The sequence below is a fragment of the Macrobrachium nipponense genome, chromosome 5, assembly GCF_015104395.2.
Source record: "Macrobrachium nipponense isolate FS-2020 chromosome 5, ASM1510439v2, whole genome shotgun sequence".
NCBI classification, from domain to species: domain Eukaryota; kingdom Metazoa; phylum Arthropoda; class Malacostraca; order Decapoda; family Palaemonidae; genus Macrobrachium; species Macrobrachium nipponense.
The window spans coordinates 81,456,968-81,482,385 of record NC_061107.1 but is presented as its reverse complement, the minus strand read 5'-3'; the positions used below and the strand labels follow the sequence as shown (position 1 = coordinate 81,482,385).

The following is a 25,418-nucleotide window of genomic DNA, read 5'->3' as shown; positions in this document are numbered from 1 at the left end:
GAAGACGAAGATGGATACCAAGGGAGTTGCGGGAGAGCTTTCCGACGACTTCCTGGCAGACCTTCGCTTCCCCTACCCCGCACAGCAGTGAAAAGTAATATGAAAATGAAACAGAATACTGCACTTGCGATTCACTTCATAGAACTTAAAGGGGAAAAGATCAATTCCCGGGTAAGAGCGGAAACTTGATCCATAATAATATGATGCTATCATAAAATATATATGAAAATGAAACAGAATACTGCACTTGCAATTTCACTTTCACAGGAAATAAATCGTAAGGATCAATTCCTGGGTAAGAGCGGAAATTGATTCAAATTAAAACTGATGCAAATAAATAAATGAAAATGAAAAGAATACTGCAATTGCGAATCCATTTCATTGCATTCTATCATACAAAATAAGAGGCTCGTGCCGAGCGCAATCACGCTCTCAGCAACGAACGCACAGGGCAAAAATATAATGAAAAGAGTACTTACATTTTCAATTACACACTTTCGCCCAAAATACATGACTCGGCGCGAGCGCGCCCGCCCTCGGCACCGAGACAATTTCAAGGGTTCAATTCATGAAAAGAGAGGAAATCGCCGCATCTATGTTGGTTCATAATTAAGTAATGAAAATGAAAACAGTGTACTTACAGTTTCATTTTCAAGTCAAACAAACCATTAGTAGAAAACACAATATAAACAAAAGCATACGACGATTGAAGGCGGGCAGAGAGCGATGACGAAACACGTCCTTCACACCCGTGGCCGAAAGCAAAAGTGATTTGTTTACCTCCCAGTCGCACGCCGCGTTCTCCCCTTGTTCGAAGCTTACGACCATTCCTGCTGCCGCTAGCTACTTCCATTGTTAAAGGACCGATGGTTTGTTTTATTAACGTATCGGAACAAATCAGACATTCTACAAGAAAATCCAGCGCAAAGTCAATAACGGTTCACAATCAGCGTATTCCAAGCCAAAATAGAGCGAATACGTCACCAAAAGTCCAAATCAATCTCCAGGCAAGCGAGAAATGAAGAATCTATCGGAAGGAAACGACAACAGTTGTTATTGCTTCAAGCGACACAGAAAATCTGGCTGGAGAGGTAAATTGGTTCATACACCCGCCACCCAGTGGCGGGTAAGGTAGACCACCTGACCTACCTGTCGCGTGTGCCGCGAGATTTGAAATTCTGTCGGGAACGTCGGAGACTATAGCTAAGTATATATTCTGGCAGGGAATTCACGTACAAAACTGATTATTTTTCTTGCAAAAAATGTTCACTTCACATGGAATTGGGGGAAAATTGTTATATTGGTCTGGAAAATTTACTACTGCATTAACATTACAAACCTTCAGAAATACTTTGAAAAAATCTTGCATGTCTCTTCAGATTATCACAATTTATAGTCTTTCACTTAAGGTCTTTTAAACTTAAAAATTAAAATTGGATTAATTACACATGACAGATTTTTTACATTTTTTTTTAAGTTACAAGTTTGTCAGTCTCTCCATATGAAAATGCACTGCTGAAAAGAATGGACTGTTAACTCTAAAAACATTCAGGACTAATATTTTTTACGTAAAAAACTTACATTACTTACATCTAACACTTCCTTTCTCATTGATTTAAATATAATTATTTTATCACTTACTTCCTTACATAAGGAATGATACGCAGTCCTTTATAAAACTACTATTGTCGATATCTTTAGTCTTTCTCCATCAAATTAAACTGAACAATGACTTAAACATTTACAGTAACATAAAAGCAAACAAAAGTAAAATAACTCAGAAGTGGCCATCTACCTCACAGCTATTTCCAATACACTGCAAGTTGAGGGAACCTTTTCTATGTATGTACAAACAGCCCCAGTTTAAAATACAGTACTATACAAAGCATGCTGAAAATAAATATATATTAAAAACTCTCAACTTTCAAGATAATTTTAGGAAAATTAAGACAAGTAACCACCTAAGAGTTTGATGCTCATTAGTACCATTTCTAAATACACCTGGAATGTATAATCTTTTCTATAAATAGTGAGGCCTATCATATACAATGAAAAATAAAGGAAACTGCAATTCAGGTATATAGTATCAGAATAAGCTTTACAATAAATATTGGCTATTATGAACTTATAGGAAACTTTTGAGCACACACTTTCTTTATGTGGTATCACAGTTACACACAGAAGAATAGCAATGAAGATTTACTAAAAGAAATGTTAATCACATTACAAGTACTAGAATGTTTATACTGCAATCAAGATCTTATTTAGATACATATTAAGTATTGCATAGCATAGTGAAGCAGCAGTAATGATGTCAGTTAGATTAAAATCCCATTCAAAACTATCATTACCTTCTATAGCTAGGATTTGTTTTGAAAGAAATTTAAATCTGTACAGAGCTTAAGCCATCTTGTGTGGAACTGTGATACCTTCTTTGAGGTTGTGAATAAATATATTAAATATATTAACAATGCTTTGGTAAATGAGGTCGACAAAAAAACAATTTCAGATTTTTGCCATGGAGCCTATTAACAAATATGTAACAATTGTTACTACAGTATAAACAAAACTACTGTATTGTGTTTTGCGTATCCTGCCAAAAATGCACAATTAGGTATAATGGCACCACCTCAAGTGCATTAACAATGAAACTTTGATACATGGGACTGAAAAAACAGCCTTGCTCAGTGCATGTACACATTCAAGTATACTAAATATTACTGTCCACTAAGCAATATCCAGCATCAAACAGAAAATGCCTAAAATGGATGTCAAATGCATTGCAAACTCCACGTTTGACACATCTTTTTGTACTTACAATTTAAGCCTCATCCTTGAAGTAGTCTTCATGAGGCTCAATATCTGGTGAATCTTTACGACAAGTGCTTATTTCGTCTGTCTGACTAGAAGGTATAAGAGTCACTTCCTTGAGAGAACTATTGCTATCACTATGAGAGGTCACATCAGTCTCCCTCACATCAGCTTCTGTTAACTGAGGTTCTTTGGTAAGATTTTCTGAGGAACTTTTAATACATGCTAAATTAGTTTGCTGGTGTAATTTCCATTCTAGATACTCATCCTTGTAAGGCTTTAGGGGAATAACAAAGACTGATATGTCATCAATAGTGGCATGCTTGTCATCGCTAGTTCGCCAATTACGTTCTTTGAGCTTCCCTCGCGCACTCATAACCAAATCTTGAGCTGCACCAGTGTACCTGTAAAGAGTGACAATACTTATTAAGCGGTTAGTGATTTTAACTGAATGAAATGTAAACTATGCTGTACTGCTAAACATCTAAATGCTACTCTGACAATGTATGTATGAATTGATTTAGCTCTCTTCTCTCTCTCTCTCTCTCTCTCTCTCTCTCTCTCTCTCTCTCTCTCTCTCTCTCTCTCTCTCTCTCTCTCTCTCTCTCTCTCTCTCTCTCTCTCTCTCTCTCTCATGTGAGAAACATTTAAATGAGCAGTTTTACTTGACCTCATATTTATAAAAAATTCTGCCCCAGTATCTACAAATTTTCAGATGCCATAAGTGATCAGAATATTAATAATAATTACACTAAAATCTGTGCAATAATATCACCAAACTTCTCTGATACCAATAATGGTGATAGTTCCTATTATCATTCTAATTCTTTGTCTTCCTTTTACACTTATGATAATAATTTTTATATTACATACTGACTTCATCCTACTGTTAACACTTCTTTAAGACCTTCAAAGTGTTTCAACACTTCATGTATCACAACAACAGTGTCTTCTCTGTAGGCTTCCTTTGCTATGAAAGAACAATATTTCTTAATCAGTTCCAAGAACCATTCAGGTTATTTCATGACTTCAATCCTTAGAAGGTTCCAATATGCACTGACCATAAGTGATTTAAATTCATCCATTACTGGCTTTATCTTACTGCATATGCAATGGTGGACTTCCAGCTATTTATGACATATATCAGGGTCAGCTTCCACAACTTTTCAAATGTAATCAAACACAAGGTAGGTGATATATGAGGCCTTGGCACTACAGTGTACCCTGCTCCAGAGTCTACAACAATCAGGTTGGTTAGGTAGGTAAAAACATAACCTCAAAATATGACCAATTTTAAATTAATTTGTATTTTTGAAAACTAACCTGCAGTCTTACCTTAAGGGAAAATTCTCTAGTGCCTGCTGGAGTCTGGTAAAAAATTACAAGGACTTTGGTGGTGTCTGGAGTTAGTCAAGATGGCAGTAAGGAGGAAGGGTAGCCAACCTACCTTAACCTATCTTGGGTCCATCGCATCAGTTTCCTCTAACCCAGGTAAAATATGAGGGGTGGCTTGAGGTGGGCAATATACATATGTTAACCCTTAAACGCCGAAGCGTAAAAATCAAAACCTCTCCCGAATGCCGGGCCGGTTTGGAGTGAGCGCGGAAGCGAAAAAAATAATAAAAAAAAAAAATCAAAAAAAAAAAAATACAGCGCGCTTAGTTTTTTTCAAGATAAGAGTTCATTTTTTTGGCTCCTTTTTTTGTCATTGCCTGAAGTTTAGTATGCAGCCATCAGAAATGATAAAAATTATCATTATCATATATAAATAATGCGATATATGATAGCACAAAAATGAAATTTCTATATAATTATATTCAAATCGCGCTGTGCGCAAAACGGTTTAAAGGTAACAAGTTACTGTTGTAATGTAAACGAAATTGTGATCTTTTTGGTATATAACACCATTGTAAAACGATAAAAGCAACACAGAGAAAATATTATCTCAAAATGATGCATGAATTCGTAACGTGCGGACGTAAAAAATTTTTTTTTTTTTTAAAATTCACCATAAATCTAAATATTGTTATAGAGACTTCGAATTTGTTTCAAGATGAAGGTAAATGATGGCATATTATGATACTGTAAGAGTTTTAGCTTACAATTGCAGTTTTCGACCATTTCCGACGAGTTAAAAATGACCACGTCAAAATTTTTTTATAAATTTTTTTTTATATGCAATTATTTTGGAAATTAGAAAAGCTACCAACCTTCTAATTATTTTTCCTTTTATTCTACATGAAATTGCGCACATTTTCATATATAAAACTCTATGAAATGCCTAATATGAAACGGAGCAAATTTTCCCAGAATGCGATGTACGCAATTCACCATAAATCAAAATTATTATGCTAGAGACTTCCAATTTATTGCAAATGAAGGTAAATGATTGAATATTACTAAAAATATAAGAGTTTTAGCTTACAATTGCGTTTTTCGACCATTTTGGTAGAGTCAAAGTTGACCGAACGTGTTTTTTTTTTTTTTTATCGTGATTTATATGCAAATATTTCGAACATGAGAAAAGCTACAACCTTCAATTATTTTTCGTTGTATTCTACATGAAATAAATTGCGCACATTTTCATATATAAAACTTTATGTAACGGCTAATTTAAAATGGTGCAAACATTACCACAATCGCACGTATGATTTTTTCGGAAGAGTTACTGTGCGGACGTAAGGAAAATGTTATTTTTTTCATAAATTCACCATAAATCGAAATATTGTGCTAGAGACTTCCAATTTGTTACAAAATGAATGTAAATGATTGAATATTACTAAAATATAAGAGTTTTAGCTTACAATTGCATTTTTCGACCATTTCGGTAGAGTCAAAATTGACCGAAGGTTGAAAATTTGTCACTTATCATTTTTTATATGAAAATATTTCAAAACTGATAAAAGCTACAACCATGGGTTGTTTTTAGTTGTATTGTGCATGAAATTGCGCACATTTCCATATATAAAACTTTATGTAACGGCTAATTTTAAAATGGTGCAAACATTACCATCGCATGTATGATTTTTTTCGGAAGAGTTACTGCGCAGACATAAGGAAAAAGTTTTTTCATAAATTCACCATAAATCGAAATATTGTGCTAGAGACTTCCAATTTGTTGCAAAATTAAGGTAAATAGTTGAATATTACTACAATATAAGCGTTTTAGCTTACAATTGCGTTTTTCGACCATTTCGGTAGAGTCAAAGTTGACCGAAGGTTGAAATTTTTGCAATTATCGTTATTTATATGGAAATAAAATTTCAAACTGATAAAAGCTACAATCATGAGTATTTTTTAGATGTATTCTACATGAAATTGCGCACATTTTCATATATAATACTTCATGTAACGGATAATTTAAAACGGTGCAAAAATTATGTCAAAGTGACGAAATAATTTTTGAGATGTGTCACTGATACTTTTTAGTGCGATAAGAAAGAAATTCGCACTTGCACGCCTGCGTAACGATTGTAAACAAAACGCCTTGATCCGTGAACTCCCAGCATCCCCCAAGGCGCGTGATTCAAAAGTTTTCGGCTGGTAGGCCTTTAAGTATTTTTCCGCGAATTTTTAAAAAAACTTTTTTGAGTCGACGTATGGTACGTCCATTAGCATACGGGAGACATTTTGACTCGACGTTTTGTTTAATACGTCCATTCGGCGTTTAAGGGGGCGGGCCGGAACAATCTATATATGGAGGTATAGGGCGAAAAATGCAAAGTCATGAAAAAAATTCATGGAGCTTCATATGGCAATTGAGAATACGTATACAAAATATTTCGTCAAAAATTCCTCTTACTTTCGTAGTTACAGGGTAATTAGTTAACGTAACTCAATAAGCCTAAAACATTGATCCGTACAAGAAAATGCAATATTTCTTCTATTATCGTAAATTTTTGATAATTATTTGTCAAAGAAATTGGAGAAATGGCATCGGTAGACACTCTCCGAGTCGAGAAGGAGACTTGCAGGCTCAAGCTACCAAGTCCAGTCCTGCTTTAGTGCGATCACAGACGTCGAGTAGTCTACATGTTCCATTTCACGTCTGACATTCGCCTGCTTTCACGTATGTTTATGTATGTTTCGGCAAGAATTTCATCATGCCAATGAGGAAAAGACAAGGGAAACATCTCGCTAACATACAGACGAAGAAAAATCGCTCAAGTATTATTACAGAATATCATAATATATGCGTAGTTAGTGAAGAGAGAGGGGAGGGTTGCTTAGTAACGCCCTGTCTTGCTTGACAACACACGTCACACTGTGCTAAGGCTACGATCTTTGAGCAAAGAGATCTTCATTTATGATAAATAACAAAGTTTTGTGGTTTTTTAATATCCCAAAATGGAATATGAAATTCATAATAATCATGATTTATTAAATTGTCTTTGTAAAAAAAGTGTACGCCTTTGAGTTTTCACCTCTTGACATTCTCTTGCAATTACGTTTGTTTATCTTTGTTTCGGGCAAGAATTTCATCATGCCAAAGAGGAAAATACAAGGAAAACATCTCGCTAACATACAGAGGAAGAAAATTCGCTGTAATAAGCAGAGTTAGTGAAGGGGAGAGAGAGAATTGCGTAGGAAGGAGTGCCCCATCTTGCCTCAAGCAGTGCCCCAGGCTGCGATATATGAGCAAAGGGATCATCATTTATGATTAAATATGATAAATAAAATAGTTTTGGTTTATTAATACACAAAAAAGAAATATACATTCATAATAATCATTATTTATTAATATTGTCTTTATAGAAATACAAAGGAAAACTGAACGCCCGTATCTCAAACTATACTTATTGACCTTCAAAATCTATCCTTCTCACTTAGTTTTAAAGCTATAACATTTGGAATTTGGTATATAACTCAGAAAGACATTATAGAACAATCAAATAGAGCCCTTTTTTACAATTTTTGTTTCGTATTTTTTTTTATAAATTTTTTTTCTCCTGATTTATAGGTTTATTTTTTGACCATATTGAAAAATTCATATCTAGCAAAAAAATGACTTTTAGAAAAAAAAAACTATTCGATTGAGGTCTACATCAGTCTATATATGGTAGTAATCCCAGGTCTTAATATTAAATATCAAGGGAGGAGATAGAATTTGAAAAATGGTTATTTTCGGGATAAATCGCCCTGGCGTCACAAAACCGAAGGTCAGAGGCGAAAATCATATGCGGTTTGGAGATGTCCCAAGTCACCTTATTAAGTGGTATGAATATCAAAGTCCTGTCCTTAAAAAAGGGCATTAGCCGGCCGGCCCCTTAAGGGTTAAGAACGTAGGTTTGTTAGTAAAAAAAAAAATACATATTGATTTAAAATTTGTCATTTTGTTCATATACAGAACAAAACTTTGGTCTTAACATAAGGGAGAATCTCTCTTGGAAGGAGGATGGAGAAAGCCTCATAAACGACTGGAGGTTCAGCTCATTTAGCCATACTTCCTGCCAAAGTAGGACATAGGAAGGAGTAATATGCCTCTGAACTGTAAAGTAAAAGGTACTTGTCAGCCAGACATCTACGTTAAGAGTTAGCCACCAACCTTGCTTGTTGTCATTTCTTCAGTCCCCTTGTTAGAGAGAGGAAGGGACTTGCTTCCATAATAGTTTATACTGTGTAAGAACAATTAAATAAAACTAATGGAAAGGAGCTCACTCACCTGCATCTGACCAGTTACAGTGCATGATGGATATTTGTTAACCACTGCCCACCGATAGGATGTATGGATGGATGTATAGATTTAGGTCTAAGACCCAGGACTATGACCCAAAGGGTCATTCACCCCCGCCCACCGATAGGCGAAAAAAGAAAGAAAAAGGAAGACAGTCATCCCATTCACTCTCTCTTTCAAACCAACCTTTGTCACCAGGGGCACTAGACGAATTGTACAATCTGTTGAGCAGCCACCACCGGACCCAAGGGAAAAAGTATCCAAAGACCTGTGGGCAATGTCCCACAGATAGAAGGAATGTGAAGGTGGTTTGACATAGCCATGAACCAGCCTTTGAACCACCAGGTTCTTTTTTCTGAAAGTGATGGAAAGACTTTTCCAAAATGCATACTATGCATATATTAAAACTTTCCCAGTCACCATCTCCAGTGAATCCCTTAGAGAGCTTTAGAAGAAGACTGACCTACAAACATTAATTTTCTTCATTTTACATGCATGCTTCCATACTACAAAATAAATAATAGCAATAAAGAAATAAGAGAGTAATATGTACTGATATAGAAATCTTTGCTCAGCCAAGCCAGTGAACCTCAGTAATGTTGTAGGAGTTTTAGTAAAGATAATAGCCCTTAATGGACCGCTATTACTAATAATATATATGTATTATTATTATTATTAATAGGGTTTAGTTTTTCCAGACCTCTGAGTCTTAAGTAGACTCTTGTCGGACTGGTTATATATATATATGTATTTCTGCCAATAATTCTTAAATAGGCAGAACTGTGTATGTACATAATTTTATGCTAAAAATGGAACAAACTGTAACTATGTTATAATATTCCCTTAACAAACAGCACTCTCCTTAAAATAAAAAAATTACCTGTATTTATATTTGTCCTGTTCTTCAACAGGAAACAATGACAAAGATCTAACGACTATTTCTCCTGCTTTTTCATTGGTTGTGATGTCCCATAAGCCATCCGTTGCCAAAAACCAAGACATCTCCATCCGTGACATCTGCAGATTCTATATCAAATACTTTGACCTGAAATAAGTCTCAAGGATTACTCTCTATTCATATATCAACAAGCCTAACACAAGAAAATAGATATATTACGTAGAATAAGTTCCATCTATAATAATATAAGTCACTTTAATTTTACTTCTTCTTCTTCCCAGCTTTTTCCCATTTTTATATGGGGTCGCCGTTTCGGATGAGCCGTTTCCATCTATTTCTATCTTGCACTTCTGCCTCATCAATTCCCTTCTCATGTAAATCTCCTCTCACACAGTCCTTCCATCTCTTTCTTGGTCTCCCTCTCTCTTTCTTCTTCCTTGCACCTCCACTCCCATAGTATGTCTCCCAGCGTGGTCCTCATCTCTCTCAACAGGTGTCCATACCATCTCAGCCTCCTCTCCTGCACTTTCTTTGATACTTCCACCACCTTAGTTGACCCCTTATGTAGTCATTTCTGATCCTATCCACTCTTGTTACCCCAGACATCCACCTAAGCATTCTCATTTCTGCCACATCCATCTTCTTCTGCTCTGCTTTTCTCATGCTTGCTGTTTCATTACCATACAGCATTGCTGTTCTTACCACAGTCTTGTGAAATTTTCCTTTTAACCTAAGCGGCACTCTTTTGTCACAAAGAACTCCCGAGGCCGCTCTCCAGTTGTTCCAGCCTGCCTGTACCCGATGTTTTACTTCTTCTTCCATACTTCCTCCAGCGTTAACAAAAGATCCCAAATACTTAAACTTATCAACTCTCCTTATTTGCTCTCCACCAAGCTGAATACTTTCTCTATCATCCCCCTCAGTGGTGGTACACATATATTCTGTCTTGGATCTACTTATTCTCATTCCTCTGTCCTCCAGTACTTGTCTCCATCTTTCCAATTTCACTTCCAGATCTTCCCTGCTCTCTCACACAGAACAATATCATCCGCATACAATATGTTCCATGGTACTGTCTCCCTTACTTCCTCTATTATAACATCCATCACTATGTTAGATAAATGGGCTCAGAGCCGACCCCTGGTGTAATCCTACTCTCACCTCAAAACCTTCTGTCTCCCCAACACTGCTCCTCACTCTGGTAAATACATTCCGGTACATCTCTTGTATCAATCGCACATACTTCTCTGGCACCATCTTCTCCCTCAGGCTCCTCCATACCTCTTGTCCTCGGGACTCTGTCATAACGCCTTTTCAAGGTCAATGAATACCATATGTAGGTCCCTTTGTCTTTTCCCCGAATGTTTCTCAATTATTTGCCTCAGACAAAATATACCATCTGTTGTTCCCCTTCCCTTCATAAATCCCATCTGCTCTTTACCTATTTGTACTTCTTCTCTCAGTCTAGCATCTATCATCCTTTCCAGTATCTTCAAAGTGTGGGACATCAATTTAATGCCCCTATAATTACCACACTCTTGGACATCGCCTTTCCCTTTAAAATTGGGATCAATATACACCCACGCCACTCATTTGGTATCTTTTCCTGTTCAAGGATCTTTATCATAAGATCGTTACAGTATATCCACTCCTTCATCTCCTAATGCTTTCCATGCCTCCACCGGGATCATGTCTGGTCCGGTTGCCTTCCCATTCTTCATCTTCTTCAGTGCATTTAGTACCTCTTGCCTAGAAAACCTCATTACCATGCCAATGTTCACTTGCCCATCCTCTCTTATTAGTCTATTATTTTCTTCATTTAACAACTGTTCGAAATATTCTTTCCATCTCTTCCTCCTTTCTAAGCACTACACCCTCTTGATTCTTTATTTGTTTGATGTGTGTTATATCTTTGGTGCTCTTATTTCTAGCCTTTGATAGCTTCATCATCTTCTTTAATCCTTCCTTTGTCCCCAGCTCATTATACACATCATCATACGACTTTGCTTTAGCTTGGGCTACCACCTTTTTCACCACCTTGTTTTTCTCTCTGTACCTATTTCTGTCTTCCACTGACTGTGACTCTTCCCATCTTTTCTTTGCCTCCTTCTTATCTTTTACTACTTTCTCAATGTCTTCATCCCACCACCAACTATCCTTTTCTTCCCATATGATACCAGATGTCTCTCCTAGCAGCTCCTTTCCATGCCTTCTTATTACTGCTGCATTTCGTGCCCACCATTCTTGAACATCTTCAATCCCTATATCAATATCCTCCAAAACCCTCCTCTTAAACTCTCTCTTCTTATCCCCTTCCTTCTGTAATTCGTACCATTTAATTTTCCTTATCCCTTTAGCTTTGGTTTTTTCTTTCCCTTTTCAACTTCAAGTCCATACATAGCAGCCTGTGTTGGGGGGCTACATGGTCGCCTGGAATAACTTTCTTTGCAGTTCTTGACCTCCACCAGATTTATCCTTTTATACAAGAAATAGTCTATCTGGGAGAACTCTTCCCCCACTCCTATATGTTATTAGGTGTTCCCTTTTCTTCTCAAAAATGTGTTTACTATTGCCATGTCGAATGACACAGCAAAGTCCACTACACTCTCTCCTTCTGGGTTTCTCTCTCCAATTCCATGGCCCCCATGCACCCGCCCAATCGCCTCATTTTCACTTCCGACATGGCCATTCAAATCTGCCCCAACTATCACCCTCTCATGCTCTTCCAGTTCTTGCATTATTCCATCCATGTCTCTCCAGAAATTTCCCTTCTCTTTCTTCTGTGCAAACCAACTTGTGGTGCATATGCGCTTATAATATTCAGAATCTCTCCTCCATAACATATCTTCAATCTGATGATACGGTCATTCTTTCTATGCACTTCTATTACCGAGTTCTTTAGTTCACTAGACAGTACTATGCCAACTCCATTTCTACCTTGTTTATTTGCTCCACTATAATATAGCTTATATCCATCTCCCAACTCTTTAGCTTTATTTCCTTTCCACCGCGTTTCTTGCACACACACAACATCTACTTTCTTTTCTCTCATCAAGTCAGCCAATTCTCTACCTCTCCCAGTCATGGACCAACATTTAGCTGACATACTCTTTAATTTTACAAATTGTGTAAATATATTCTTTTTGCACTCAAAAGAATCCAAATTAGGATCCTTTTAATTTTCTCATGCTACTACTAAATCCTTCAAGTTACATGATTTTCCATAAACTGACACTTTCATTAACACCTAAACTTTGCCCCCAGGAACATGAACTTGGAACTATTCATGATACGTAGGAGAACATTGCCAATTCTCTTTACCCTTTTGCTGCAAAGCCTGTTATCGCCACAAGTGATGAGCTTAGTTTTTCTGCTAAGACAAATTTTCTAAGAATTTGTATTTTTCATATTTATACTTTGATAGTTTGTTATTTTCATTACTTTCATAATGCAGTATTATACTGTACTATTATAAGCTTTTATTAGTAATTCATTTCAGTGTGATGTCTCAAAACAAGGAGGAAAGTAATGCCATTCCCATTATTCAGTTTGCACACTTTTATTACAAACCTTGAACAATTGCTCCTGGCAAAAATTACATCTGGGAAACTTCTAAAAAAAAAAAAAAACCACTTGGCATTCTGTAGAAATTTTGAATAATCTCCAATTATTTTCAATGGTCTTCCTTTCAAAAATTGCATTGCATTATGCTTTCTTTGTTTACTCAATACCTCTGGTGCTTGACAAATTTACTTCTTCCTCTGCTATTTTCTCTGATTCATAGTAATCTGATAAAACCTGGGGTAAAAAATTATCAAAAGTAGGTTTGTCTATAACTTTGATATAATAAACATCACCATACTCACTACTGTCACTATCAAAACTACTATCTGACAGTTCAGATCCACTACTAGCATTGGTAATTTGATATTTACTGAAGGTCTACCCCTCATCCTGAAATTATCCAATTATCCTGTAAGCTGGAAACTTGTTATCTATGATGAGCTGCCTAACTATAACCACCAAAGAATTATGATTTAGAAGGTAAAAATCCTATGTTAAGGATGAGACCTTTCAATGACTGAGAAGATCAGTGTCACACAGTTAATGGGTTAAGTCAATTCACATTTTGCGTAGTTCAGATACGTCTGTAAGAATGAGCTTACAAAATTTAAAAGCAAGTGTTGGTACATACCGATAAGTATTCTCAGGATTGGTACATGATCACATTTTAATTCACACAATGTAATTCTGTAACCCTGCAAGTCAATCTAAGTCTCCAGTTTAGCAAGAATGAATGAAGAAAGATCAAATTATGAATGAGTGAGAAAATTCCCTAACACATGCCAAAGTAATCCTTGACTACTGCATATGCCAGTCCAAACACAGTCCACAGTGGACTGGCAACTCTCAGGAGAAAATCTCAAATTAGTTTAAGCAACAAAAATAAATGTAGCTCAAGCTCTAGCTGTTCTGCCTTATTTTCTGACACATTTTCGTAGGCCATCAAGTGACTTGCTTAAGCCAATGGGAGACAATGTTCTTAAAGGCCTGTCCACACGATCATCGACAAACTTCCCCTCTAACGGGCACACTTGACGAGCAAACCATCAAATTGCCCGATGGGTCTTGTAGCAAAATCACCATGGTGGTGCCCGATGGCTTGAACTTCGACTCTGGCAGACGTACGTTAACCATATACATTTCTTTTACTGAGCCATTCTTTGCACCATATTTTCTTCTTTTTCATCACACACAAAGCAATTATCATACTAAACTATCTTCTTCTTTGCGGTAGGCACCATGTTTATCGTACTGCACTGAACACACTACTGGCATCGTCGGGTCCTACCTCTCCATCGCCTCACCCGTGTGGACAACATTCATGGGTAAGCCCGCCAGAATTTGCCAGTCAACCCTGAAGCACGCCGATCAGGCCTGCTCGTGTGGACAGGCCTTAATGATTTCCTTCTTTCTTTGTCCAATGGGAAGCAATAATTCAGTTATACTGGTAGCTTTTCGTGCTCCTCCAGTAAGGCCTGATGGCCCTCACTGGACAGAGTATAAGGTCATCAACATTATTAACGATGGCAAGATAAGGTAACAGCACAAGGGGCAGTGAAACAATCATGGGGCTATTTGATAACTGGGTCTTCACTACAAAGTCAGACGCAAATGCCAGTGTGCGCGTTTGTCCTCCCCCCACCTCTGAACCATCTTAAAGATGTAAACACCAGTAGAAAGCCTATCTTCTCTGTGAGATCAAACAAAGAAGCTCCTGAAGCGTCTCATATGGAGGCTTCCCTTGACTCTTGAGAACCTGGGAGAGATCCCGATTTAGGAGTTTTTAGCAATTTGCCAGGAACCTAATTCCCGAAGTGATGAATAAAAGTACATTATGTAAATTGTCACAATAACTGCACTCCAAAGCTGGCAATCCATATATACACAGCAGCATTTGAAAATTACATACTTAGGTGTTTCAATTATACTTATCACTTAATGACAAGCAGAAGCATAGAAAAATGCTGATGAGTGAAGAATTAATGAATAAAAGAAAATTATTAGAATGATGCTCAAAATAGCAGATCCTAACAGGAGAAAACAATCATGGGATTCTTGACATACCAAGCCTGCAAAATACAGTACATGTAACAAATGCCGGTTAGTCCCGGCGGAGCACCTATTGTTAGAGGGCCGTACTACTACCGTCAGACAAAAGACAAGATTCTGGAGACATTCAAGACTGAATACTGGTATAGATATGATTTATGAGATGTAATGAAACAAAGTGTAATTAGAACAAGATCAAAGAGAAAAAAATACTTATCTTACCTCTGGTTCTGGGGTAAGAAAAGGTTTTATGGGTACTGAAGAATACTGAGCCTTTAGGTCATGATCACCAAATCCTCTTGTGACTCCAATCGTGCCTAATACACGACTCTTGAAGATAAATTGGATAAAAATAAATTAAAACATGAAAAATAAAATGCAAACTAAATATCAAAGCCCCTATATATGCAATCCCTAACCAAAAGTCACTAGCTACGTCCCTGTAAACACTACTGTGGAGCAGGATGAGTGCTTAGAGTAATATTTTAATAAACATGACTACTGCATTTTTTTTTTTATGTACAAAGAACATTGAATGCATAAACTTTCACGGTAACTTGTTAAATAATTAAGATAATGATTACATTATTAAAAAGAACAATGAAAAAATAATAGCAAAACATTACTTTAACCTCAGACCTACTATGTTGGTATAAAAAAGGCTACTTATAAGAAATATAAGCAGACAATGACAAGTTTTGAAATTTATAAAATTCCTCTTTAACCACTAAATAATAAGGTTACACAGTAAAAAATAAGAATTTATCAAAAGTTTGGGTAAAATATCTGAGAACATTTGTTAAAATAGCATACAAAATTGACTTTTAATTACTAGTATTATTTTACAACTATTACAATAATGTAATTTTCACCAAATTGCCTCACCTGTACACAAAACACACCTAAATTGTCATACAGACATAGTCAAATAGAACCCTTTATTCTTTTCCTTTCACATTTTAATCTGAAGTGTCAAAGAGAAATCTTTACTCTTTTCAATTCATATATTTAACTGTGTCAAAGAGAAATCTTTACTATTTTCAATTCATTTATTTAATTGAAGTATTTTAAATTTGTGTAAGAAGTGTAAAGAAATATAATCATCACAGACACTGCAATAATGTTAACATGCCCTTAAGAGTATTGTAATTATCATGAATAACCAAAACAAATTCCTTGGGTAACTTACTCTTTTGCCTTCTCCACATACTAATGGATATTTCACATCATCCGGAGTCAGGGTTTTGTAAGCCCACCCACTCATGTAATGATCACGGTACAAGACTCTTTTGCCTATATCACGTCGTAGAGGCCTTCTCATGAAGTCTAAATGAGTGTATTCTCCACCCAACAATTCAGGATGCATGGCCCCCTAAGAGTAAAATATAATATCACAAAGTTAAAAAATAAAAACTGAGGTAAATTGTAACTTAGATTAAAATAATTTTGCTTCAAGAGACAAAACTAACAATAATAATAATACTGAATAAATTGCTGAGGTTTTAATCATTTCACACCAACAAGGAAATCTATTTACCCTAGGGATTACATTCTTTTTTTTAATGAATAACAAAGCAGTTTTCCCAATGGAGGGGGATGGTGTTTGAAAAGCAAACACTGCTAGTTTCATTCCCCTAACTTTTGAATTACATGCAATACACTGGGATGGTGAGCCAAGAGGTTTGCTCTTAAGATTTTTTTCATTGACTTTTCCTCTCAAAATTTTCATATAACTGTTTAATAAAAAAAAAAATTATCGATATACTCTCATCATCATTTAAACCTACACTGCATTTTACTTATCAAGCCTATGTCTACTTTAATTTTTCTCAGAAAACATGCAACAAACTTACAAACTTGAAACTGTACTGCAATGTGATACCATGACTTGCATGTACTTCATGTAAGAGAAATTAACTCTAACACTTTCAGCTTCAGAATACTACTATAACTTTAGTGTAAACCGTGGGCAAAGTCAACTACAGTACCGAAAGTCATCTTACTAGTTTTCTAATCCGCTGCGTTTCAGTTTCTGGAGTAAAGTCAAAAGACATTGGGTGAGGTTTTCCATAAAGTGAGATGACACCACGGGAGTCACCAGCATTAGCAACAAACAACTTGCCATGGATGAAAAGTGCAACACAAGCTGTACAGCCTCCTGACAACTGATACTTTAGCCTGTCTTCACCAATTACATTGTCCTGTTAATATATACATATACCATTATCATATAAAGTCTTAATATCCTTTTATGGTAAATAAAATTAATGTCACAATACACCACATTATTTGGTTATACAATAAAAAAAAAGTAGAATTTATCTTCACTACACGCCCATAACTTCAGTGCCATTTGGTTTGCCACAAAATGTTCCCAGATAAACTTTCTTCAAAGGAAGATACTAGAATTAATGACTTTTATGTAATCTGGTATCTTGACTGCAATGTTCATTGTGCAGAATCTATGAAAGAGGGGCTCAGATCTGAAACTGATGAAAGGACTGGCATCTTTGGTGAATGAGTAGCTTGTATCCTTAGGTGTTATGTGACCTTTAACCTTTAAGTAGGACTGTGACCTTAAGATCTCTGCTTATTGAAATCATTGGTGCATTATGCATTCTTAATTTGAAAACTCTTTTAAGCTGAGCTGTTACTGTCATTAAGACATGAGCAGGTATAAAGTCTAAAGATGATAAGCAGCTCTGAAGTCCCTGCAGGAAACAAGCTTCTGACCGTAGAAGATTAGCATCCTGAAAATAGTCAAGGAGAGTAACTTATCAATTGAAAAAGTATGGTTTGACAATATGGTGGGAAACTGGCTTGAGTATAAAGGCATGCAACAAGCTAAATAGATTCCAACCAATCTTATTTTTCCTTTGGAAAGGTTTGCCAATGAAAATTTTGTGGCAAATGAAATGGCACTATGAGTTATAGGTTTAATATACACAACACAATAATTAACTTGACTTACTCAGACTTGTATTTCAGGTGTTCCATGAGAATATTATGAAACCTTACTCTGAATCAAGATGAAATTATATACAGCATTTCAAGATTTTCTGAATTACATTGAAGAAGTAAATAATACTCATACTCCCCATCTGCCAAAAAGCTCCTTCTAATGCCCCTGTCACAGCACTTTCAATAGTAACTTCTCTATCAGATGCCCAAAGAGGTGCTTGATGCTTAGAATCTTTATCTTCATTAGGATCTGGGAGAAGGATATCTATAACATCACAGAGTTTCTCCTGAAATGGATTAAAACATAAGCTATGAATATGATAAAATTATATTCATTTGTTATAAAAATAATTGACCTATAAACATATGAACATTTAATTAATATATTCAGTTATGACTAAAACCAAGATACAATGTACATCGCAGAATGAAAAAAAGCCATAAAGTACTATCTATCAGGTAATACTATACACATGGAGTGATCAATTCACTTCCTTCTACCACTATTCTTCAAATGTACCAGAGTCCACCATTACTCCTGGTTTCCTGAGAAGTATAATTTTCCTTTCACAGAAAACAGCAGAACCAGAGAACTGCTGAGCAGCTGTTACTGTGCTGATAATAATCCTATACATATGTTTTCAAGTCAAAACATGCTGAGTTGTTGTTTGCAACCCATGTGTTAAAATAAGTGTAAAATCATTAGCTATGATTACTCGCTTAAATTTCAGAAACTTTAAAAACAGACCTGAATGTGAGCTAATGACCAATTTACATATCAATTGAAAATCCTCTATACATTATTTGGTGTATTACTGCATAATATTTCTAAGGAAAACAATATAAATATCTATTGCTTTAGTCACACTCAAGATTTATTGTTTAGCCCAACCTCTTAGGGACACACTCAATGACCTGAGCCACAGGAAATTTTCTTGAGGGTTTGTATAGTCAAGGAACAGCCAAGTATCTTGACTGATGAGGAAAGAGATCTTGCCTGAAGAGAGGGGCTAGAAGGGAAAATCACCAAGTTTTGAAACAACTACAGATGACTCCTCCTAGTACCTTAGTGACCAAGGAAGAAGTGCTGAATCAATCAAAAATTCCTTCTGCTATACCAAGGAAAGTCCCTCACTTTTACATATAGATTTATTATAAAGACATTGCTAACTCTGGAGATGTCACAAGTGTGTTACTGAGAGTACTTAAAAGACATCGTAAAGGGAGATAAAAGGATGCCATCAAAGTTGGCCCCCCTTACACAAAGACTCCTGAAAGCAAGAAAAACCATCTTCTAGACTGAAAGGGCTGTAAGAGATATTGAAAACTGGAACAAGGGCCCAACTGCTATTACAGTATTTGTATGCATCTTGGAGGATAACCCTGGTCTTGTCTGCTGAGGGAGACATGCTACTGTGAGTAGGCAGTTCTAAGCATTTTTATAGGGGGTTTCAACTATTCGCAGGTTCTAGCTATTCACAGGGGGGGGGGGGGGGGGGGGTCTGGTGCCTATCCCCATGAATAAGGGGAGAACACTGTATCAATAATTAACTTATGTATGCACACACATATATACATAGTAGTAGTGGTTGTTGTTGTTGTACAGTTGTTGTTGTTGTTGAAATAATCATTGACCAGGCAAAATTTTGCTACTAATAATGATTTATTGAAAAAAAAGCAATGTTCTGTTATTAATATCCAGGGGGGCCACATGACAAGGTGGTCCCCCCCCCCCCTTAAATCTGCCACTAGATCTGGTTAACTGCAGAGGACCTGAAAGATCCTGTAAGGATGCATTAACCTACCAACACTAGATGATCATCAGCTTATTCCTTATACATCTGAATTATGTGTCTGGGATTTTTGAGCAATGCCCTGAATAGGATACATCTGAGTAATGGGTCTGTGATGAACTAAAATTATATGCACAGAACTACCATCTTTTTTGAACTGGAAAAATAAGCACTAAGAAAAAAAAATAAAAAGACTGTGATGAACTAAAATTATATACTCATAACTAGCATCTTTATTGAACTGGAAAAATAAGCACTAATATAAGAAAAAAGACTACTTCAATCCCAAGAAAATTATCTTTTATCAGAAACAAAAACATACTATGTATGGCAACTTACATGAATGAAGTGATGAAGCTGGTTCGCAGCTGATACTGCTGCGCCCCACCCAGCATGTCCATCAAAGACACCAAATATGTAATATGTTAATGACACAGACGTTTGTGAACTTCTATGTATAGATAAAGAGTGGCTTGTTGATGATTCATAAACCTGGCTAGGAGAAGTCTCTCCAAGAGGTTGCTGACTTATACAAAATGGTTCAACATTTGCATTACTTTTATTTTGTTCTTCATTCCTACCATTACTAAAACTATTACTACTAGTTGAACCATCACTAGTCTGGTTATAATCCTCTTTCAGTTCTGTTGCAGGGCTTGCAGATAAGGAAGAGGACTGTGGTTGCAACATCACAGTTTTTATGGTTTGGGTTTCTTCAGAATGACCATTTATCACAGTTTCAGATTTGCTGGAGTTTTGTTCATGGGATGCACTGGAGGACTGGGACCCACTGCCCTCTAACTTCATGGGACGTGTGATAAGACCTACATGCACTACAGCTTGATCCTCATTCCTTTTGGATTTCCCAGCATTAATGGTTCTGGACAAATAAACAAAAATAATAATGTACATTCTAAATATATAGAAAATCATGAGAAATGAAAAACTAAGAAACTGCTGACATAGTTATATTAAGAGTCCATTTGACTCATGCCACAGTGGTAATTAAATTTCCAGTGCAAAGTAATCTGCACTGCTAAATATCAAACTGCAAACAGAAAATTTTACAATGATACTCACTCAGCATATCCAGTCTTCCATGGCAATCTCGATATGTCACGTGGACATATGATCGGTCGAATAGCATGATCTGCCGATACCTGAATTTCATCCTCAGTGCTCAATTGAAGGAAATGTGGACGAGTGTATGGAAACCTTGCACTCTGAAAGTGGTAAACTGTCATGTTAAAAATGAAGGCTCTAGATTTTTACCAATCTTTGTTTCACAATAAAAACTATCATAACACTAACAAAATCGTAAGATAAATTAATTTTCATTAAAAAATTACAGGAATGGTATTAAAAAATACAAAAACTATGATGAAAAATAAACAAATGTTATAAGTACTTTTCATCAATAGGCCATATCCTTATGCAATAGAGATCTCAAAGAACAAGGCAGAAGACACCACCCCATTCATGCTTTCCATGCTGAGTCATGGTTGAACCTTACAGAAAAAAGAAAATTTCATAGGCCACACGTAATGCTTTTAAGTAGGAGTTTCTCTTCAGGGTTACAGGGCTACACTTGAAGAAGAAATGAGCGTACTCCTCTCTCACTTGTCTAGAGCACCTCTCTTCTTGAATTCCACCTGGTTCCACCTGGTCTGAGTCTTAAACTATATCCTATCGCCCAACATTTCTGTATTAGGTCTTCCTAGTCTTCACCCAACCCCTTCTATTATTTTCACACCAGTTATAATTCCCAAAAGCTTTTATTGCTTTCCTCTTCTTGTCTTTCTGATTGTGGTACATAGCCAAAAATGTATACATTATGTTATTTTTCCAAACCACCATCTTAACTTCATTATTCTTTTCTTTCTTTACTCATGGTCAAGAGGTTTCTATAATTCCAGGGCAACCTCAAGAACTAAAGTTTCATGAATTTGTTCCCAACTGGAGGAAATACCACTAAATAAGTCTGAAAATACTGATACTAGCAAAATAACAACAATGTTCTCAACACTGGAACAGGAAAAACTGTCATCTTAAATTCCACACTTCCAACATACAATCCTGCTGTCTTTTGCTGCATTTATGTTTATCAGACAAAACTTTTTAAGATCTAAGTATCAAAGCATTTAGTAAGTGAACTTTCCTTCAAACAGCTATCTTGTTTTAAGTAACTGCAATCTAGCTGATCACTGCTTGTTCAAATACACCATTATTTCCATAAAATTTACCATCAATTGTCTAGTCATTGCTTGTCTTCCTGCATTTTCATTTGGCCAATGCTGCTATTGCACCTCTAGTCTTGAGATTGTCTGATTCTTAGAAACAAAAAATATGGATTCAATCGTGATATGGTTTTCATTCTGGTGTAAGCAAGGATGTTGAATGTTTGATGGTCTGTACCCAACACTTACTGAACAACCTGATGACCCACTTCTAGAATAAATTCCACGCCATCAGCTCCCTTAACTTCATTCTGTATCTATCAGCATGAATGAGGAGCAAGCAAACATGGTATGCCATGTAATACATATATTGAATGAATGCATATATTGAATGAAGCTAAAAAAAATTAACAACACTCTAAGGATTGATTTCTCTTCTTCCAAACATGAACCAAACAACTGCCAATGCTTAACACCTAAATAAAGCCTCAATGAAGCATTGACTGCAAAATCTCTACAGGATGTACTTTATGATAAGAGACCTAGTTTTAACAGAAATAATCATCAAATTCTTGCCAATATCCACCAAAAATGACATTTTTGTAATAAAATAATGTTTTGTATATACTTACCAAGTAATTACATAATTATAAATAGTAACTTATAGCAAATGTAATGACTTGGTCATCATATCATAAAAATCTATTCCTTTCTATAACACAAACACATCATACAGGTAGTGAAAACATCACCTCCCAAACTCATTGTTCTATTATTTGTAATGTTATGAAGAGTAAAAGGCAACATACAATTATTATACCTAGTATATATATTAAAAAACTGCATAGTTCCACACAGCACAGCAAGTAAAATAACTGACTGTTACATTATATGGAAACACTATTATGTAATCACTGTACAGTTCCATAATGTAACAAAAATGATATTGTTACTGTACAATAAAGTTTCATACATACTTACCTGGCAGATATATACTTAGCTATAGACTCCGTCGTCCCCGACAGAAATTCAAATTTCGCGGCACACACTACAGGAGGTAGGTCAGGTGATCTACCCGCCTGCCGCTGGGTGGCAGGAGTAGGAACTATTACCATCTTGAGCCAGATTTTCTCTTCCACCTGTCTCCTGAGGGGAGGTTGGGTGGGCCATACAATCGTATATATCTGCCAGGTAAGTATATATGAAACTTTATTGTACAATAACAATATCATTTTCATACATTCAACTTCCCTGTCAGATATATACTTAGCTGATTGGCACCTTTGGCGGAGGTAAGAGACAGCTAATTACTGACCTCACAGGTAAACAACATATGTTGTAGGTAATAAAAGTTATTACAATACCCTGGTTCCTACCTGTTTTTGGCGGAAGATTTCATAGATCATGCTTAGAAGTCTGCTTCGCCTCAAAAGCCTTCAGCGAGGTGTGCCCTATGGCTAGAACTCTTGAAAGGACTGTCAATGGGGTCTTATCCACTTACTCAACAGAACCTGATGGCAATTGTCACTGGGGTCCTATCCACTTACATGACAATATACCTATGCCTACTGGCATACAAAGGAGTACAACACTGATCCCGATCACCCGATCCTAACCGTGGATTAGTATTTACGATTGAAAGGCGTTATACCCAAACACCTTTCAAACAACCTAAAACTCAACACCAAATTATTTTAAAATCACACTATATAAAATATAAGGACAAAAAACAAATTTTTAGGATCAGTCTTCTCTCCTTTCCCTAGCACTGTACCCGCTGATACATAAGGTCCCCAGAGAGAAGCATCTCTCGTATGTTACCCTCACATCTTTCAAGTATGTGAGGCAACACTGAGTTACACCTCCAATACGTGGCTGCTAAGATGTTCTTCATCGACATGTTCTTGTTGAACGATAAACGCTGTAGCAACTGCACGTACCTCATGTGCTTTAACCCTTAATGTCTTATATGCCTCACTATCAAACTCAGGTGAGCCTCAGTTATAAGATTTCTAACAAAAAAAGCTAAGCATTTTTTGACATTGCTCTTCTCAGTCTTTAACAGCACACCAGAGGCTTTGATTGCAGCCCTGCAACTGCTTCTTCTTCTGCAAGTAAAACTTCAAAGTTCTCACAGGGCATAATGTTCTTTCCATCTCATTTCCCACTAATTGAGAAAGCCCTTTTACTTCGAAAGTCCTAGGCCAAGGTCTCGAGGGATTTTCGTTTTTAGCTAAAAACAAGGCCTGAAAGACAATACAGCCGAATCCCTCTTAAAACCCAAAAAACTCTCGAGTCTAGAGCTTGCAACTCACCACTCTTTTTCGCAGTAGCGAGAGCTATTAGAAAATACATTTTCTTGTTATGTCTCTGAAAGACGCTTTCTTTTCTCGGGAGGTTCGAATCTCTCTGACATTAGATATCTAGAACCACATCTAGGTTCCAACTAGGGGTGAGAGAAGTTTCTTGATTTTGTCGTCAAATGATCTAATTTGTCATTCTCTATGTTCAGCCCTATTCCTGAACACAGCAGACAACATGCTTTTATAACCTTTAATAGGTTGACACTGCTAGCTGAGATTCTTCTCGTAAATACAAAGAAAATCAGCAATTTCGGTCACAGAGGTATCGGAGGAGGACAGCTTCTTCGCCTTGCACCATCTACGGAAAACTTCCCACTTGGATTGGTATATCCGCATGGTTGAGGGCCTTCTTGCTCTAGCATTTGCTTTGCAGCTTTGCGAGAAAAGCCTCTCGCTCTGACCAGTCTTTCGATAGTCGAAAGGCAGTCAGGGCGAGCGTGTGGATGTTTTTTGTGGTACCTCTCGAAGTGGGGTTGTTTGAGCAGATCTGTCCTTTCGGGAAGAGATCTGGGGAAGTCCACTATCCATTCCTGTACCTCTGTGAACCATTCTCTTGCAGGCCAATAAGGAGCGATCAATGTCATCCTCATTCCTTCCGAGGACACGAACTTTCTCATTACTTCCCCCAGCATCTTGAATGGGGGAAACACATACGCGTCTATGCCCATCCAGTTCATTAGCATGGCATCTATCGACAGGGCTCTGGGATCGTCCCCCAACGAACAAAAGTTTTCCATCCTTCTGGAGAGGAACGTTGCAAATAGGTCTACTTGAGGCTTCCCCCAAAGAGACCATAGTTGCTGGCAGACTTGTGAATGAAGGGTCCATTCTGTTGGAAGGACCTGGTTCTTTCTGCTTAATCTGTCCGCTCTTATGTTTCTCCCTCCTTGAACGAACCTCGTCAGGAGTCGTATCCCTCTTTCCTCCGTCCAGATCAACAGATCCCTTGCCAGCTCGTAAAGGGAGAAAGAGTGTGTCCCCCCCCCCCCTGTTTTCTGATATATGCCAGAGCCGTGGTGTTGTCCGAGTTGACCTGGACCCACCACGCCTCTGACTTCGTTCTCGAATGCCTCAGTGCCAAGTGTACGGCTATGAGTTCTTTTGCGTTTATGTGCCAGGTCTTCTGTT

General features: G+C 36.8%; 1 protein-coding gene across 1 annotated transcript; it reads right to left on the bottom strand.

Annotated features, from left to right (window-relative positions):
- Positions 1–2,140: 2,140 nt before the first annotated feature.
- On the bottom strand, positions 2,141–21,264 carry LOC135215463 (protein phosphatase 1H-like). The gene is given in 10 exon segments (XM_064250187.1): positions 2,141–3,215; positions 9,366–9,475; positions 9,477–9,530; positions 15,219–15,326; positions 16,186–16,368; positions 17,000–17,198; positions 18,096–18,244; positions 20,090–20,630; positions 20,831–20,973; positions 21,159–21,264. Coding segments are annotated over 8 exon segments (1,665 nt in total). The 5' UTR covers positions 20,558–20,630; positions 20,831–20,973; positions 21,159–21,264; the 3' UTR covers positions 2,141–2,821.
- Between the last annotated feature and the right edge of the window lie 4,154 nt (positions 21,265–25,418).